The 19,514-nt window shown below is 40.3% G+C and overlaps 1 protein-coding gene across 4 annotated transcripts in view; it reads left to right on the top strand.

The window, feature by feature from the left end:
• Positions 1-19,514, top strand: part of CDK13 (cyclin dependent kinase 13) — a 56,215-nt gene that overhangs the window by 24,162 nt on the left and 12,539 nt on the right. For 2 of the 4 annotated variants that reach the window (XM_037890016.2, XM_037890018.2), the window contains exons 6-8: positions 12,659-12,703; positions 14,706-14,895; positions 16,813-16,869. In XM_037890016.2, the coding sequence (XP_037745944.1) occupies positions 12,659-12,703; positions 14,706-14,895; positions 16,813-16,869 (292 nt within the window). The remainder of the gene's footprint in view (positions 1-12,658; positions 12,704-14,705; positions 14,896-16,812; positions 16,870-19,514) is intronic. The other 2 variants (XM_037890019.2, XM_027821206.3) reach the window with 1 other exon arrangement.

Raw genomic sequence — 19,514 nt, 5'->3', positions numbered from 1 at the left:
TGGGCTGAGCTTGTATTTGTGGTACTGATTCCAGTTTGTATTTGGTATTTATAACAAAGAGAACTGTTCATCTGTTAAAATACTAATGTGAATTTGGACAGTTTTCCAATACTGCATTTCTGTGAAGTGGCTTGAGCAGAATTTGTCTGACAACCACCTTTTCATAAACAGACAGTATTGGCAAAAGGGTATACAAGACGCTCTTACTGTTGCAGGCTGTGAGAGAAGAGGTTGCAGTCAGAAATTTGCTTTTTGGGTTACTGCTTTGCTCTATTTCTCCATGGATTATAGTTTGAGATGAACTTTATTGGTGAGAAGTTGTAACCAAATCACAGTCCTGACTGAGCAAGGAGCTAGAACAAGTACATTCTTCAGTTTTCACAATACACTATCACAAACTGTATTTTAAACTTGGATTCTTAAATTAAAAAATAACCATTATTAAGAATTACTTTAAATTATGTATCCTGTTCAAGATATACAGCATAGAAGTCCCTGCACATAAGAGACAGTTGAATTTGCTTTTCCACTAATAGACTTACTGTCTTGACCTTCTAAAAATGCTTTGGGTTAAAGTTTGATTTAAAAAAATAAATTAAAAAGAATAACCTAATGCTTAAAACTAACATGTAAAAGAGTGAGGCACATGCAGATGTTTTCAGATGCTGTTATACCCTCTGGTTTTAGTTTGCAGGTTTAGTTTTGAATGTGTTAGTGTGTCAAACTAGTGAAAATGCCAAAATATAGACCACTTCTTGGTAAAACTGAATCTTTGTTTTTAAGAATAGGTCATTCTGTTTTGATGGGAATATAAGAATTATTTTTATATATGTATTCATCTGTCTCTTTAGATCAAAAATTAACTCCACCTACTTGACATTTAAAGATTGCATATGTATGAGTAGCCCCATTTTAGACAGCATAGCCAAGAACATAGATTTGGCTGATTCTTTCTGAAAGGCTGTATGCTGAAGTGGGTGAGAGTTGCGTCAGCTATATCAAAGATCAGAGTTCTGTTTCTTCCTTGTGTGACCTGACAGTGGAGCGTGAGGCCTTGCTCAATAATGATTGTGAAGGGCACCAAATTATTAACAGCAATTTAGAAGAAATCTAAAACTCGTTGCTTCCTGGTTCCCAGCCCAGGTCACACACCTCTCCCCGCCCCGGCAATTGAGTGTTCAGATATAAGGAGGAGAAATAGGAGGATACATTTTCTGTGTCTTGTCAGGAATTACAGGTCTATGTGGCATGCTGAAAGAAAATAGTGAGTTGATGCATGTGCGTTGCTAATGGAATGTTAAAGAATTTTAATAGTAGGCTTTTAGCAAGTTGTACTGCGCAAAACACAGATGGAACAGGATCATTTCAGATCTTTTAAGTGGGCCAAATCCAAATGGATTTTCATGGGAACAGCAAAAGGCACCCAGGTCTGCCCCTTTGCCAAAATTCCAAGTGCTGTTGCAAATCATTGAGTTACTAGAGCTCTTAAAAAAAAATTCAAGTGTGTAATGGAAAATATTAGGCAGTCTTAATATATGGGTGTTACTGCCCCACCTATAAAACACATCCTGTTATCTAAATAAAGCAGGTCACAAATATAAAGCTGAAAATACTTCACATTGACTGTGTGGGCCCTTGTGACAGACACCATGACCAGCTCTCATCTTTGTTTTTTTGGCTTCTCTTTGTGTTTGCCTGCTCTAGCCTGATGGCAGTATTACTGGCTGAAAGTATAAATCTCTGCTCATGTCCCTTGACTGACTCTGAGGGCATGTCTCCACTCCCAAATGAAGGACAAAACTTTTGTTGTTCACAGGTGCTTAAAAAAGCCCCCCCCCCCCCCCCCCCCCCCACACACACACACGTCCACACGGCCATGTAGCTAAAAGCTGTGTAGTGTAGTGTAGACACAGCCTGAGAGAGGGAGGTGCATTCCAGAAACCATTTACCCTTCATTACCTCTCTTTAGAGGTTATGGGTTTTTCTTGTCTTTGGGGATATCTGTGTGAAATTACCTGTGCTGATGGGAGGGGTTCTCCCATTGGTGTAGGTAATCTACCTCACAGAGATGGAGGCGAGATTAACAGAAGAATTTTTCACACCACTGAGTGGTGTAGCGAGGTGGACCAGCCCATAGCTTTGGTTACAGAGAAAATAAAGATCTTGTGTGTCTAAAGGGTACATCTACTTTACAAGCTCTATGGTGGTACAGTTGCATTATAGGTATACTGCTATAGTGTAGACACTTGCTACAGCACCCCCTTGAGAGGCAGTAACTAGGTTGAAATAAGAATTCTTCCATTAACTGAGATTGGCTTAACTGTCTATCTCAGGGGTGTGAATTTTTCAAACCCCTTAGCGATATAGCTAGGTTGACCTAAAGTTTAGGTGTAGAGTAGGCCTAAAAAGCTCTTGCATATTCTGACATCCCCTGGTCAGTCAGCCCTAGTCATTTTCACTCGGCGAACTCTTCAAGCATGTGCCCTTTCTCCCCAGCTAGGGCAGCCACTCCTAATTTTCAAACCAATTTTTTCTACTTACGGCATACAGTAGAGTTTTGAACAATCTCTGTGTTCTCCAAGAGATGGGCTGTTGAGAATACAAAGACCCTGTAATTAAATAGCTGACTTTCAAATGGCTAACCTAGCTATCATACTGGTCTTCTTGGTGCATATGCTTACTTTCCTTTTCTGCTGAACACAGTGGAGGGAGTTAGTGTGGTCTTTACTAAATTTCCTTAATTCAACTGCAATGAAACACAAATTATTGCTTGATTATCACAGCCCAAATGTAACAACAATTAAGCCTGCATTTTTCATGGGATTCAGTTCAAAACTGATGCTATCAAAATGGTTTTCCGAAGCCTTCAGCTATTAGAAAAAGTGTCCATACCAAGTGTTAAACCTCTATTTGCCAATGTGCATTTTGAGACAGGAGGGGGTATATGTTCTTGGTTCTTGCTAATCTGAAATGCTATAGGGTTACTGTCTGCTTAAATTAGGAAAATTTGTAGCCTTTAGATTTTTCCTTATCCAAGGTTTATTAGCTTTCAGGAGTCACTTCTGATGATCTTGCTGGGCATTAGAAACCAGAAGACACGCTGATTTTACAGCTAAACCACTTAAATTGCAAGAGGAATTAAGATTAAATAGTTGAGCAACACAATGATATCCCAAAAAGAGAGTGAATCCTGGTTTGAGAGACTTTGATTAGGAAGCAGATCTGACTGACAGATTCCTTGCTTTTAGAAACTAGGCTAACCTGAAGCATATTGACTTCATGGTGGCACTGGGCCTATTGCTGCTGCTACTTTGGCAAGGTAGTCACTGACTATACTTCTGAAAGGGTTTTTACCTCTCAGTTCTGATTTTTCACTCACAGAACAAAGTCCCTATGAACTTTGTTGTATGACTGGTTACTTTCTTCCAGCTATCAGGCAGTTCTGTAGTCTTTCTGAAAGCTTGTGAGAATTCTCTGACAGCAGTCATGCAATCATCAGAGAATACTTCACTGCAGAGTTGTCTCTCTGTTCCCATTGTAAGTAACGTTACCCAGGCTTCCCAGGGCTAATATGAAGTCTGTTAGGAACTGCAGAACTTAGTGAAGGCACGGTGTTCGAAGGGTCACAAGGAAAAGCGTTTTTTCGCAGTCTGGTCATTATATTGGCTATTTAGTGCTTCCCGTAGTACTGGTAGGGGGAATGGGCTAGCATAGAGCAGATACAAGAGTTATGGATCTGTTCAGGTAATAAAAAACATCTCTCCCCTTTGCTTTCTCGTATGGGATCTACAAGAACACAACAGTAGGCTCTCCAACATTATGTTCCCCAGCCCTAATTGAGGAGCCTCCTGTTGTGTTCCTGTAGATGAACCGGCATAGAGGCCTATTGAGATTAAACATATACAGTAAAAGCAGTGTTATCCTTCACTTTACCAACCGGAAAGCTCTTTTAACCGGCATTGCTGATCTTCATTGAAAGTTCAGTTTATAGTTTGGTTGGTGCGGGCCGGCAGGCTCCCTACCTGGCTCAGTGTGATTCCCCGGTTACATGTCCCTGCTGCTCCTAAGTGGAGGAATGGCCACGAGGGGTTCGGAGCGTGTGGGAGGATGCAGGGCACCAGATCTAGGCGCTGTTCACCTCAGGCGGCTCCCCACAAGTGGCGACATGTCCCTGCTGCTCCTAGGCGGAGGCGCAGGTAGACACCCCTGCGCGCTTCCCCCACCTGCAGGCGTTGTCCCCGCAGCTCCCATTGGCCATGGTTCCCAGCCAATGGGAGCTGTGGAGCCAGCACTTGGGGTGGGGTGGCGGCAGCACGCAGAGCCGCCTAGCTAGAGATCTGGCACCCCACACCCTCTCCCGTGCCCTGGCCCCCTGCTCTGAGCCCCCTCCGGCACCCAAACTCCAGCCCAGAGTCCACGCCTCGTACTCCCTCCTGCACCCCAACCGCCAGCCCTGAGCCCCCACCCACACCCAAACTCTCTCCCTCTTAGTTAAACAGAATTTTTTACTTATTGGCACCTCCCGTTCCTCCTACATGCCGGATACTAAAGCTTTTACTTTATATAAAATCTCTTCCTCGTAAGAAGATGACCAATCTGGCCAATAAAAATGGGGAAGTCATATCAGAGCAAGGAATTAAACCTGACTAGCCAAAGAAAATTGATAGCTGACACCTTATTCCAGGGAGGAAGTCTCCATGTTTCCAGAGATATCTCTCCAAATGTGTCACCAGTGGAGGTGTTCTTGTAGATGAACTGTCAGAGAGAGTTATTGAGATTAAACATGTAGGTTCCCAAATGCCATCTTCCCTAATAGGAAGACTTTCTAATCTGGTACAAATCAGTATTTCTGAAAAGTCTTTGACTACCATAGAGGCTATGGACAACTGGCGAAAAGAAATGGAGTGCTAGCGTTAAACAAACAAAATTCTGACCATTACTATCCCAAAAGTCTAACTATTTCTGTTTTTAAAAAAAGGAACAAATGTTAAGAAGAAAATACTAACTATTTAGAGGATTACAGAAATATAAGTAATAAGCAACACCGATTTATGAAGAAATTATCAAGCAAACTCAATTCTTTTAGGCAGAATTTCAAAATGAGTGAGTGAAAGGGAAACTAAATATGTAATATGTTTGTATTGAGTACAGTTTTTAATGTCATGAAATCTTATCTGAATTGATTTTACAACTAGGCTTGTAAATGATGGCTGTTACATGGACTGAACATTGGCTGAAGGACCATAAACAAAGCAAAATAATAAATGGTAAAATATCAAATTGGGAGAAGATGCCTAGAAAGGTACTACAAATATTGGGAATAGATCTAGCTTTAATTTTATTAAAGATTTGGAAGGACCAACTAAACTTAAAGTATTAATTTAGAAAGCATTGTGAGCACCAAGGGCAGAGAAATAATGCAAAGGAACTTAGAAACATGAGGATAGCACCACCTACTATTTAGGTTGCCCCACTCTTCCCATTATAAGACTCTTGTTTTCAGTTACCTATAATTTGGTCAGGCTTTAACCAGTTGGGATGCAATTTTCCATGCTGGATGTCTGCCTTGGATTGATTATTTTTTTTTTTTTAATTTTTTAATTTTTTTTTTTTTTTTAATTCCAGCCAAAATGGTTTACCTATTCCCAAGAATGAGGCTAGGAGAAAATACATAGTTTTGCCCGTATTAAATTTTGGCATACTTCCTTTGAACAGCTCATGTTTTGGGAGCAGGGACTCGGCAGGGTTGTGCCTTTTACCCTTCCAATGAAAATCTGCCCAAATGTGGCCAAGTGATAAGCCTCTGAAAAATCTGTTTGCACATGCTCAACAGAGGCTTCTTAAGATTTTAGCAGCTAAATTCCCAAGGCTGAGCAGCTCTTTCTTTGCAGTTGCAGCTGTGTACCTTGCAAAATCTGGCCACCTCAACTGAGAGCTGGGACACTCTCTCCTGTGCTTTTAATGACTCCCCTGATGGGACGAGGCATCATGGGGGAGAAAACTGCTTGATTCAAATGCAGAAGGGACAAGAGGGAGTAGATTATGATGAGCAGGGGATGACAACTGGCACTTAGGGTGCTCGGGGAGACTGATATTGGCTAAGCAAGGGGACTGGGAGCTGTGAGGGGACTGTGAGGTGACTGGGTCTGGGAGGAAAATTTAGGGTTGGAGAACTTAGTTTGGTTTCTGTTCTGTACAGGTTTTATACCATGTTCAGTACCGTACAATAACTGCTCACTTAACATCGTCCCAGTTAACATTGTTTCGTCGTTACGTCACTGATCTATTAGAGAATATACTTTTTTAAAGTTGAGCAATTTTTGCTTATAACATTGTTTGGCTGTGGAGGCTTGGAACCAGGGTGGTCCAGCAGCCCCCCTATCAGCTCCCCTCCAGCACCTCCTTCCCGCCGGAGGCCCTGTGGATCAGCAACTCCCCCCTCCTTCCCTGCACTTCCCGCCTGCAGCAATCAGCTGTTTCATGGAATTCTGGAGGAGAGGGGGGAGGAGCGAGGATGCGGTGGGCAGCCTCTCCCTTGCCTCCCCCCCTCCTGAATACCACAAAACAGCTGATTACTGGGGTGGGAGGTGTGCAGCCTCCCCCCTCCCAACCTGTGCCTCCCGCCTGCAGCAATTAGCTGTTTTGTGGAGTTCAGGAGGCTGGGGGAGAGGAGATGGGACGGGAAGAGTCAGAGCAGGGGTGGGGCCTTGGGGAAGGGGTGGAATGGAGGCTGGCCTGGGGCATAGCCGGGGGTTGAGCATCCCCCGGCACTTCGGAAAGAACAACAAGAGGAGCAGCCGGACAATCGACCCTCTTTCACCCTCTGATTCCACCATCTCAACCATGCTTCACAATCATCATTGTTAAGTACAGTATTACATTGTTTAAAACATAAACTCGTGTGTGTGTGTGTGTGTGTGTGTGTGTGTGTGTGTGTATAGAGAGAGAGAGAGAGATTTTTTTGGTGAGAAAAATTTCCCTGGAACCTAAACACCCGCCCCCCACCCCCCTTTTTACATTAATTCTTATGAGGAAATTGGATTAGCTTAATATCATTTTGCTTAAAGTTGCATTTTTCAATAACATAACTACAGCATTAAGTGAGGAGTTACTGTAATGTACAAGTGCCTTTTCAGTAGTGCATTAAGCAGCATTAACTACACTTCTGTTATATGTTGTTGGACCGCCCCTGAAGAACATTTTGTTTCCCACACAAACAAGCTTTACTTTTATTATTGAGAGTTCCATTGTGCCAGAGGAGTAAAATTTTCGATGATGGCCTTTGATCTGGAGTTTTAGGTTCTCTGGGGCTGGTCTTTTAAGTATTCTGGACAATGCTTTGAAGATAAGGACCAAGTCCTTGGTTTTGATTCAAAGTTATGTGGGAAGCCAATGTAGAGAGGGAGAACAGGTGTGATGTGCTCATGGTAGCTGAGGAGATGCGCTGTGGCATTTTGTACTTGTTGAAGCGTCCCAGGTGCTGAAGGTTTCTTGCACAGTATGTCACATTGTTGTAATCTGGTTGGGGGTGACAAAGGCATAAATAAATTAGGCCAGGTCTTCATCCACCAGGATGGGAGGGAGTCTCCTAGCCAACTGGAGATAGAAGAAAGCATTACTCTCATCTGTTACAATGTGAGAGCTTAGCATTGGATGAGGAACCTGAGGAAATGGAGGTGGGGAGACAGATCTGATGAGGAGCTGGGCGTGGGGGGGAGAACTGACACTGTCTGGGCAAAGAGATTGGGATAGTGAGTTGGATTGGGGGAAGGGGCACTAAAACTTGATGAGAAGATTGAGACTGGGAGCCAGTGGGGATGGGGATCATGGGTAGTAAGAGAGGGCAAGTGATTGGAGGCTAAGTTGGGGGATGTAGGCATCAGATGTGGCGCCGGGTGGGGGTGGAGGGAAACTAGGTCTGGCTGGGCAACAAGACTGAAACTGCTGAGAAGCCTGAGGAGTGGATACTGGCACTGAATAGGAAAAGAGACAAGGAGCTTGGGTGGGAAAGGGACTGGTTGGAGGGGACAGTGTTGAAGGAGTCGCTTGAGGGGAACAGGCAGAAGAGTCTATGCCTACTGGAGAATGCTCCCCTCCAGAGCCTGGACTGGAATCCAAGATCTCTGACTTACCATTCCTGTGCTGTCAGCAAATATCTGTGAAACTCTCGGGCAAAGTTTCTCTCTCATCCACCTGTAGTGCTGATCCACATAACAGTACTAAGTTGCCATCCTCCCATTTACTCCATTTGCTCAAGTAGTAGAGGTCTGTGCAGCTGATCTAAAGACTCCAACCCTGCTGGTGATCAATGTGGGTGACTATGATGCCAGAGCATGGAATTCCTTGGGATTTGGTGGTTTTTTCAGTTTTTTTTAGAAACGGGAATTACGCACACAAAAATAACCTTAAAAGGACAGTAAGGTTGCAAAGTTAAGCGCTCCATAGTTAGGAAATGCCAGAATTAAGTTTGTCTGTGCAACCTTAATTCAGCTCCCTTGTGCCTGTGCATTTTGATAGTTTTTAATTACATGATCATACACTGTTTATTCCACGGGACCCCTACCTCATTCTGTGCACAGCATAGACCTGCATTATACAGGGTTGTATAATGAAGGAGATTATCTGCTTCATTTGTTGCAGAAGTTGGAAGATGTGAAGTGAAAGAGGCAGGGTATCACAGGAAAAGAAAGGATGGTGTCATGGTTAAAGCAGTTGAATCCTGCCCTGGATTATTGGATTCTATCTCTGCCTCTGTCCCAGAGTTCCTGTGTGATTCTGGGCAAGTTTCTGAAACTAAACTTGTCATACGCAGTCATGAATTGTATGTTCCTCATTTCTGGGTGCCTGACTTAAGATCCTGGTGTCTGATTTGCAGCAGTGCTGAGCCCTCACAGCTGCAACAAGGGTGGATTGATTTAAGTCACTGATTTTAATGATGATTTAAATCACCAAGAAAGAAACCTTAATCTAAATCATTTGTACTTTTTAGTTATAAATTGGTTCTTGATTTACAACATATTGATTTACAATTCCGCATAGACTTCACACTAAATTTGATGCTTCTTTTTGCCAGCCAGGAGGAGATGCTGTAGCTATACACATTTATTTAAGCAATCATGTGACTTAATTTACCTTTATTCAGATTCTGATTTTTAACATTGTTATTGTTAGAAATGGTGAATGATGCATTCTTATTTGCTAGATTAACTTTTTACTTGTGATTTGTGTTAAGGTCTATGTGGATGGAAATTCAAATTAAATTAAAAATGCACAAAAAAAGCATTTACATTTTTAAAAATTCAGTAAAACTACCTTGAATGGGGGGGAGGGAGGGATGCTTATCCAAAAGTTCATCAAACCATATTTTATGTTTTAAACTAACTGATTTATTAAATAAAGTATCTGTAGTTAGTGAATTGAACTGCTTTTTTTCCAGATTTTAGAATGAATACATCCTATCCTCTCCCACTTAGCTTGTTTTCCTTTTCTAACCTATGAATTAAAATCTTTCTGGCTTGTTCAACTTCCAGTTGGTTTCTTAGATTTGTTGGAATTAGTCATTGAACTGCATTAATTGAACAAACTGAAATGAAGAAAATATTCTCTGCACTTGCAGAAGAGGCTATTGCTATCAAAAGCTCGTTTTGTACTTCAGCAAACTGGTTCCAGGGGCTTACAGGAAAATCACTTTATCGAGAGACGTTTACAGGTTTTTCTCTAATTTAGTTTGGTAGAAAATGTTACTAATAGACTCTGGTCTCTCCACACCATTCACTCAGGAGATCTAATCTGTGTGTCTGATTAGATCTGAGTAATCCCCATTTTTTCCTCATAAAATACTATTTGATATTGGCTTAGTACTCTCAATTGTTCAGACTTTCTAAGCACTACTTCCACCAATGAATGGGAGCACAGTCTTCCATACTCTGGCAAAAATGCATGGTTTGGTGTCCAGCTTATGTCAGACCTCCCAAGTCAGTTACCCCAGTGTTTTTTTTAAAAAAAAGAAAGAAAGAAAAAAAAAAGAAAGGCGTAAATGTGTCTGTTTTGAAGATCCCTGGAGGACATCTTGCCAGGTTTTACAGCTCCCAGGTGGATCCTTCCTACACTACAAACCACTCTAGTGATATTTTTATAGTCACATCCATCTTGCATACACACCTTAGAGCATCATATTCCAGCTCAGTTGGTGGTCTTGTAATAGGAACTTTTGCTTTTTACCACTGACAGAGCCCCTAGAATGGAAATAAAAAACAGGTGCTCTAATTATAAAAGAGCCAGAAAGTGAGATCTCCTTTTAAAGTCTCAGATCAGCATCTCTTGAAAAATACTAGGTATGTCTATACTGCAGTAAAACACCCACAGCTGGCCCGTGTCAGAGGGCTTGGGCTGTGGGGCTATAAAATGGCAGTGTAGACATGATGGCTGGGGCTGGAGTTCGGGCTGTGGGACCCTCCTCCCAAACACTGCCCTTTTATAGCTCTACAGCTCAGCTCCATGAGCCTATCAGCTGACATGGGCCAGCTGCAGGTGTTTTATTGCAGTGTAGGCATACCCAGGGTCTAAAAAACGAGTTCCCCAGATGCTAATAAAAAGAATAAGACAAAGATTGTTTCTGTCTACCCAGGTCTCCTTTATATCATGTACCTCCTTAATAGATTCAGTTGCTGTCTCTTATCCCATGTTCAAAACTGAGCATTATTACCACTATCCAGCTGCTTCTCCATCAACACCCAGTGATGTTGAGGAAGTTTATCTCAGAAGGAACGGAGATGAGCTGCATGGTATTAGTGAAGGAAATTGGGCAAAGACATCCCTCTGTGAATACTCTCTTCCAGACTATTGGTTGCCTCCCTCCCCATAGGTACTTAGGAAGCAGTTCAGATCCTTAACATAGCAGGCACTAAGATGAGCAATGTATAAATCAAATAAACTGGTTACTCCAAATTACTTATTTGGATTTCATGAAATTTAGTGTAGCGGGACTTTGTCCTGCCATTGCACTGTATTATGAAATGTGGCTAATGGGGAAAGCTGGTGTGGAGGAATGGGTTATTTTGAAGAATAATGTAACCCCACAGTTCTTGAAATTCTTGGTCTCTAACTTGAAAGGGAAAATAGTTGCCTGTTGGTGTTTCCCCATAAGAATGGGAATTATGTGGGATTTGTCTAGATTATGCTTAAAGCCTGGTGCTTCTATGAACTGAGCTACCAAGTCTTGTGGGTTATGGGGAGAAACTGGTGGTTGTGCAGTGAACAGGCTGCTGTCCATCTACAAGCCTCTTTTGTGTTCTCATTCTCTCCTTCCTTCCTCCCCATCCCAATTACTGCCTTGAATATCAGGCCCATCCCCTGATGTGTATGCAAGGGTAAGAAGCAGGGAAGATGGCAGGCTCCCTGCTTTGTCCCTCCACACAATATGACATGATCAGGTAGCATAAATAACTTTTCTCTCACCATGAGATGACACCCACCTCATGAAAATAATCCTGCATTTGTTTTTATGACCAAATCAAACAAAACACTTCATTTGGATTGGTCTAATGCTTCTTGCAGTAGCAAACTAAAATTAGTTTGAGTAATACTGAAAATCAAATTTGTAATAACCTATTTATGATCATGGCAATATGAAATTGCAGTGTCACTCATCCTATGAATACAACAGTATATAATTGCATAGTAATCTACTTCTGGCAGTTCCCCTGTAGGCAAGAAAAAGAAAGTCAGATCAGCTTGACAGTTGAAACGCAGTTAAATCTGCATACAACACTGTATTTGATATTTAGTTGTATTTTGTAAAGCATAAATCTGATGTTACACTCCATTTTCATTTGCACTAGCACAGTCAGAAGAGTAAAATTGGAATTTTACTATATTTGCTGTTCCCATCTTATGTTCATTATAAAAATTGGAGTGAGAATCTGGTGTATTTAATTTTAAAGCACCCACCAAGTCCATATCTAATTCATATGCTGTTATTTTATTTCTCAGTGCTCCCACAATAATTGTCATCCTTCTGAGATGATATCATCTATTGTGGTGTGTTGTTTGAACAGTGTAGTGAAAGCAAAATCACCCAAAACGAGGGTCAGTCCAGGTGCTTGATCCCCTGTATAATAGGGCCTCTTCTGAGCTCTTTTCCGGGAGCAAGCACATGGACTTTTGGTCTTTCCATTTTATTAACTTTTGTGAAAGGAAGAGGAAAGAAATGTGAGTTTTGTGTAGTTCTTTTGCTTCAATTTTTAAAAGGCACTAGTCCTGACTGGATAAGTTCACAGTGATAGTTCCTGTTATTCATTTTACTACATGTTTAGAGATGAGATCTTGTGCTTTTTAACTGCATATATGATGGGCTTGTAGTCTTCTTTTATGCAAGGAAGGGAAGTAGGCATTCATATGACGGGGTACCAGCATTAGTATCCTCCATACACTCAGGAATACAAAATATTTTCCCAAGATTAGTGGTATTTGGCTTTGCAGAGTTCATGAACCATTTCATCAAATGTGGTTAGAAAAAGTCACTAAATCATGAAATTTTAGTCTGATCCTGTGGTTTTTACATTATGACGGTGCATTTTGTTGGGGGTGGAGGGTGGGTTCAAGCTTTGGGTGGTCTGCATTTTAAGTGTTTCATGTACCACCTTCCTTCTTATTTAAGGTCACAATATCCCTGTGGCAACTACAACAATTGGTTACATGGCAAGTAAGGAAAATTTTAACATTTTTATCTGTGTTTTAAATGAAGTCTAGCTTTTGGAAATGAGGAGCTAGCAGCTTGTAACCAGCTAGCTCTCTACATACCATTGTGTGGGAACCTCAACATTATACAAATGTTGCAACACAATGTCAGAAGACCTGTGGCTGTCTGCAGCTCCCTTTTAACACTGTCTTTCCCTTCCTACCTTCCTCCCATCTTCTTGATGTGACAAGATCATGTAATCTCTGGTCCATTTGCTCAGCACTTCCCTTGCCCTCCGTAGATGTGTGACAACATGGGGGTTGAGGGGCTATCCTATAATCAGCACTCAGCTTCCTCTGCCTGAAATTGGGCAGAAAGAAGGGAGCTTAATAAAAAGCCACAAATGCCAGGAGAGCCATGTGCAGTACCCAAAAGGGTCGCTTGTCTAATTTGATCTCAAGTTTCTTAACATATTATTTTCTTTAGAGTAGGAGTAATCTCTTTTTGTCTGCTTAAATGCTAAGGAAAGGACACTGACTAAGCTTCTGTTTGCTGGTCAGGGCCCTTCGCTTTTCTCCAAGTTACGCCTTTTGGGTATTAACCTTATTTAAATGTGGCGTATTGAGTGCCCGTTGCTGAACTACAGACTTTCATTAGCTTCTAAAGTGAGACCATTATTATATAGTGAGCCTAGGCTGTTGGGAATTCTTGTCTGGTGTAGATATTAGTATTTTATAAAGGGGTGAGCCTTGAAGGTCCTGTTTTCTTGCGGGCCTTTTGCAAGGATAGGGAGACTTGTAGGATATAATTTCTTCATTACAACCCTCTCGCTGGTCAAGGAGGGCTCAATGTCACTATGGAGAGCCCATGAACTTCTTTGAGTAGGAGTCAAGGCAGAGAAGGGGGAAAGGAAATAGGTTCTAGAGAGAGATTCATGCTGTTTTCTTACCTTAACACTTCAAGCTACGTATTCAGCATTCCTCAGTATTAAGCACCAGACTCACAAGTCGTCCCGTTGATTTTAATGGAATCACTTGTGGAATGATGTTTTACTTTTCAGTATGAGATAGGGCCAGGTTTTGCCACACTAGAGGTGTGAGGGAACTAACTTCTGATGTGAAATCTGGACCTCTGCAGAGCTGCTGCTGACTTGCGGGCTTCCTCTTCTGACTTGTTCTGATCTGTGTTTATAGGCACTGCCAGTCTGAATAGTAGGCTCATTCCTGACACAATTCCACAGTGCAAGCTTAAAAATAAATCAGAGGTTAACAATGGAGAAATACACAGTGTTAGCTCACCTCTCCCCTAGATGTAGTTTTTTACAAGGTTTTCACAAGGTTTGTGTGAAGAAATACTAATCCAGCTAAGCCATTTTGCATAAAATTGGTATTTTGTGAAGGAGAAGCCACTGTAACTCTATCCAGATATCCTCTGTACAGCAGAACCTCAGAGTTATGAACCACCAGAGTTACGAACTGAGTGGGCAACCACGCTCCTCTTTTGGAACTGGAAGTATGCAATCAGGCAGCAGCAGAGACCAAAAAAAAAAAAAAAAGAAGCAAATACAATACAGTACTGTGTTAAACTACTTAAAAAAAAAGGGGGGGGGGAGAAGCATTTTTCTTCTGTATAGTAAAGTTTCAAAGCTGTATTAAGTCAATGTTCAGTTGTAAACTTTTGAAAGAACCATAACTTTTTGTTCAAAGTTACAAACATTTCAGAGTTACGAACAACCTCTATTCCCGAGGTGTTCGGAACTTTGAGGTTCTACTGTATTAGCATTTTGTTCTTACTGTATCTCTGTCAATTACAGTTGTTTACATGGAAAAATAATAGGGACGTATTTTTTTAGCTGTGTTTTAATACAGTTAAGCAGTTGGAAATAAGGTGCATCTCCAAGATTATCCAGATTTTACAAAAATATGAACACTAATGTATGTGAAGAATACTAGGCTGTACTTTTAAAAGTAGAGTAATAAGATATTTTGGAATATTATAAAATCTGTAATTTCCCCCCTCTTTCTAGGTGCATTTTACCTGGTCTTTGAATATATGGACCATGACTTGATGGGACTCCTGGAATCTGGCTTGGTTCATTTTAATGAAAATCACATAAAGTCATTTATGAGACAGTTGATGGAGGGACTGGATTACTGCCATAAGAAGAACTTCCTACACAGAGATATTAAATGTTCAAATATTCTATTAAATAATAGGTATGGATATAACCAACTTTAAGTGTTCACAAAGTTATAAAATAACAGCTTAACCAAGAAACCTTTGACTTAATTCTAGCAATTTGTGTCACTTTCTTCTATCACTAGAATAATAGACTTTCATTATTTAGGTTGCTTATTGCTACTTTTAAAACTAGTTTCAACTTTGAACCTAGTAACATTCAATTTAGGGTCTGTTCCTGCTGTTTTACTCATTACTTTATCTGGGTGGAAACACTAAGATCAGGACTTAAGTTCATCAGCCAGCGCTAAGAAATATAATTTCAGAGTTTAATCATAAAATAGATCTGGAGGAGACTTCTAGGCCATCTAGTCTATCCCCCTGTGCTGAGGCAGAAAGGACCAGGTGTATCTAGACCATTGATAGGCAACCTGCGACCCATCAGGGTAATCTGATTGCGGGGCGCAAGACATTTTGCTGACATTGACCATCTGCAGGCATCGCCCCCTCAGCTCCCTGCGGCCGCAGTTTGCCATTCCTGGCCAATGGGAGCTGCAGGACAGCGGCGGATAGCACGTCCCTGTGGACGGTCAACATCCGCAAAATGTCTCGCGGCCCGCAGTCAGATTACCGTGCTGGGCCACATGCAGCCCGCAGGTTGCCTACCACTGATCTAGACCATCCCTGGCAGGTATTTGTCTAATCTGTTCTTAAAAACTTTCAATGACAGGGATTCCACAACCTCCCTTGTAAACCTATTCCAATGCTTAACTCTGCTTACAGTTAGAAAGTTTTCCTAAATCTCCCTTTGTGCAGATTAAGCTGATTACGTCTTGTCTTTCTTTCAGTGGACACGGAGAACAGTTGATTACTGCCCTCTTTGTAACAATCGTTAACATATTTGAAGACCTGTTATCAGGTGTCACTTCAGGCTTCTTTCCTCAAGACTAAACATACCCAGTTAAACTGACCAATGAAGAAAGGTTATTCTCCTTTTGTCATTTCTGTTGCTCTCCTCTGGACTCTCCAATTTATCCATATCTCTCTTAAAGTGTGGCACCCAGAACTGGACACAGTACTCCAACTGAGGCCTCACCAGTGCCAATTAAAGTGAATCAGTTACCTCCTGTGTCTTACATAAAATACCCATTATTAAACTCCAGAATTTTAGCCTTTTTCACATCTGCATCTCGTTGACTCATATTCAAGTTATGATGCACTATAACCCCCGGATAGTTTTCAACAATACTACTACCTGCCTTGATTTTTCCTTACTAAGTTTAGTACTTTGAACATTTATTTAATTTGATCTTGTTGATTGCAGACTAATTCTCCAAAATGTCAAGGTCATTTTGAATTCTAATCCTGTCCTCCAAAGTGTTTACAACCCCTCTAAGCTTGATATCATGAGCAGATTTTATAAGCATACTCTCCACTCCATTATCCAAGTCATTAACAAAAATATTGATTAGTACCGGATGCAGAACAGATCCTTGTGGGTCCCCACTTCATATGTTCTCCCACTTAGTGAACCATTGATAACTACTCTTCAAGTATGGGTTTTCAACCAGTATGTGCTCACCTTTTATAATTTCTTCTAGACCACATTTCTCTAGTTTGCTTATGAAAATGTTACGTGGGATGGTCAAAAGTTGTACTAAAATTAAGATAAAACATATCTACTGCTTCCTTCCCCATAGTCCACTAAGCCAATAATCCTGTCAAAGGAGAAAATTAGCTTGGTTTGGCATGATTTGTTCTTGACAAATCTATGTTGGTTATTATTTATTATCCTGTTATCTTTTAGGTGCTTACAAATTGATTCTTTAATAATTTGTTCCAATATCTTTCCAGGTGTTGAAGTTAGGCTGACTGGTCTATAATTCCCTGGGTCGTCTTTGTTTCCTTTTTTAAAGATAGATTAATCAGTAAAAATTCTTTACTCTTTCCACTAGGGGGCAGATTAAACTTGCAGACTTTGGGCTTGCTCGACTGTATAGCTCAGAGGAGAGGTAAGACGACTCCATGCTGTTAAATATATATATTTAAAGCATAGATCTCTGTGGTTATCAGAGCTAGGGATGCTTTTTTCTGTAGCGGGAAGTTTAAGTCAAATCACATTTTTAAACATGACACACCTGGGAAGGGTAAAATAGACTTCCTGCTCACATTTCCAAAAGAAATGGCTAAAATCTAAGTACAGTTCTTTCTTTGCGATATCTCACTTTTAATTAGGGGAGTTTAATTTAAAGCTTTTGAGAGCAGATGCAAAGACTGATGAAATTTTAAAAATATTTCATGCTGGTGTTACAATTGTATTGCTTCACCATGCCTGTATCTAAGAAAATTGCTGCTGAGTGTAATATGGTTTAGTATCTTGTTAAAGGTTTGTACTTTAATGTCTCCTACTCGTAGTAATTTTCTCTGGTATGAATAGTAACATGCAGAATCTGGTTTCCAAAACTGAAGGTGTACACTTAGCATTATACCACTTGCGCATTGGATAATTGCACCCATAGGAGCTCAGTTGCATGTCTGATGGCCATTTGTGCAAACAGTTTGATTTGTTCATGCTTGATTTTGAAAGTGAGGCCCAATAGTGTTTTAAGTGTTAAAGATTTAGTTTACTGGAGGTGCCAGAACAATAAGCTGGCTCTTGATGGCAGTGCCCCTGGTTCCAGTGGTTTATGTTGAATAGCCAGCCATGCTAATTCAAGAACATACCTTTTTTATAATTTTATTTATCATATTTAGCATGTTAAAGGAAAATTGCAGGTTTGGATAACTAAGCACCTGCTGGGAAATGTAATGATTTAATGGAGACATTTGCTACACAGTGAATGGATGCAATTGTACCTCAGAGTTCTTTTCAGTGTGTGCCACACTTGTTTAACTTTTATGTGTAGCTTCCATTAAGCGGTGACACTGTGGCTGCCATTAACAGATAACAGCTCATTAATAGCTCTTTTTACCAAATAATTAAAATGCATAGTTGTGGTAAAATTCAGATTGTTCTTTGGGGGTGGTGAAAAATGTATTAACTTACAAAATTTGTTTTTTAATTCTAAACAGCTGGTTTTAATATAAACACAAGCAGCATTATTACTTTATATTCTCAATATAACCAGTATTAAAACTTTAGTTGTTGTTTTTTTAACATAACTGCATATTAAATTTGGAAGGCTAACTGGAAGCTTTCAGAGTAACAGCCGTGTTAGTCTGTATTTGCAAAAAGAAAAGGAGTACTTGTGGCACCCTAGAGACTAACCAATGAAGTGAGCTGTAGCTCACGAAAGCTTATGCTCAAATACATTGGTTAGTCTCTAAGGTGCCACAAGTACTCCTTTTCTAATTAATTGGAAGCTTGTTAGCTGCTTGGCATCTCATTCCTGATTCAGTCTCTCATTGAGTACGTCTTCTCTTCAGTAAGAGTAGGATTCAGTGAACGTTGAGGATTGTGCTGTATCAATTTTTCCACATTTTTACTAACTGAACTATATTTTTTGACAGTTGATTTACTGATCTTATTAAACAGTATTTAGAAGGATTTGGGACCTTGAAGCAGCAGAAGTTTCTTAAAGTATGACTTTAATGCTAGAATCACTCAAATATATTGTATATCTCACTTATCAAAATTTGAAAAGTCTGAAAGCAAGCTTTTTAAAAAATAAACTATATGCAATATGCACTTGTAATTGTGTGCTTAACTTATGCGTGCATAGATCTTAAGTGTAAGTGGGTAATTCTACATGCGAATGAATAATTTTGGCCATTTTTGTACATATTTACCCAACTTCCTCTCAGAGTTATGGTAATTTCACTCACAATTGTGCATCTAACTTAAAAAAAAAAAAAAAAAAAAACTTCTGAATGTATAACACTTTCCAGCTAGAAGGTGTGACATATTACATAAGAACGTACTGTCTAGACGTCTTTAGCAATTGAATATTGATAGAGAAACTCAGTAACAAAAAAAATGAAATACTTCCGAAAAGAATACTCTCTCGTGGAATAAATCTGACAGATCTGTAGAGGGTGGGGTAAAATTTCCCACAAGAAGTCCCATTTTCAAAAGTGACTTAAGAGCCTAAGCCATTTAGGCACTTTTGAAAATGTTTCCGGTAATGTTTGTTGAAAGTGTGCGTGCTTGTGGGGCCACCAGAGAGGGATTTTTTAGTGTAAGGTTATCACTTTTACGCCCCCTTGAGTAAATACAGAAGTCCACATTGTAGATCAGTGTGTTTAGTTGATTGGGCAGTTGCACTGAACATAACAGTGGTGGTGGTTGCAATGTGGAATGTTCACCTGCTATGGAAGGCAGAAATTGCTTGTAACTTCTTTTTATTTAAGCACATATAAGTTATTCAAATACATTACTTTATACCTCTGTGCATTTGCCATTCAAACCTAATGTTGTCACTAACAGAGTAGTGCTTTATTAAAGATGACAATTGAAAAGCACTGTCTCACATCTATCCAAAAACTATACTGAGAAAGGTGGGCTAGGTAATTTCTGTTGTACTGGCTGCTGTCTTGAAAACTGTTAATACTGAAACGTTGCTATCCACTGTCTAAAATATTGGAATCTCAGTTTTCAAATTGTGTAAAATGTTACAAAACCGCAAGTTACATAATATTAATGGCTAAAATCATACTG

The sequence above is a fragment of the Chelonia mydas genome, chromosome 2 (genome assembly GCF_015237465.2).
Source record: "Chelonia mydas isolate rCheMyd1 chromosome 2, rCheMyd1.pri.v2, whole genome shotgun sequence".
Taxonomy (NCBI): Eukaryota; Metazoa; Chordata; order Testudines; family Cheloniidae; genus Chelonia; species Chelonia mydas.
Note: the sequence above shows the minus strand (reverse complement) of the source record. Positions and strands in the feature narration are given on the sequence as shown.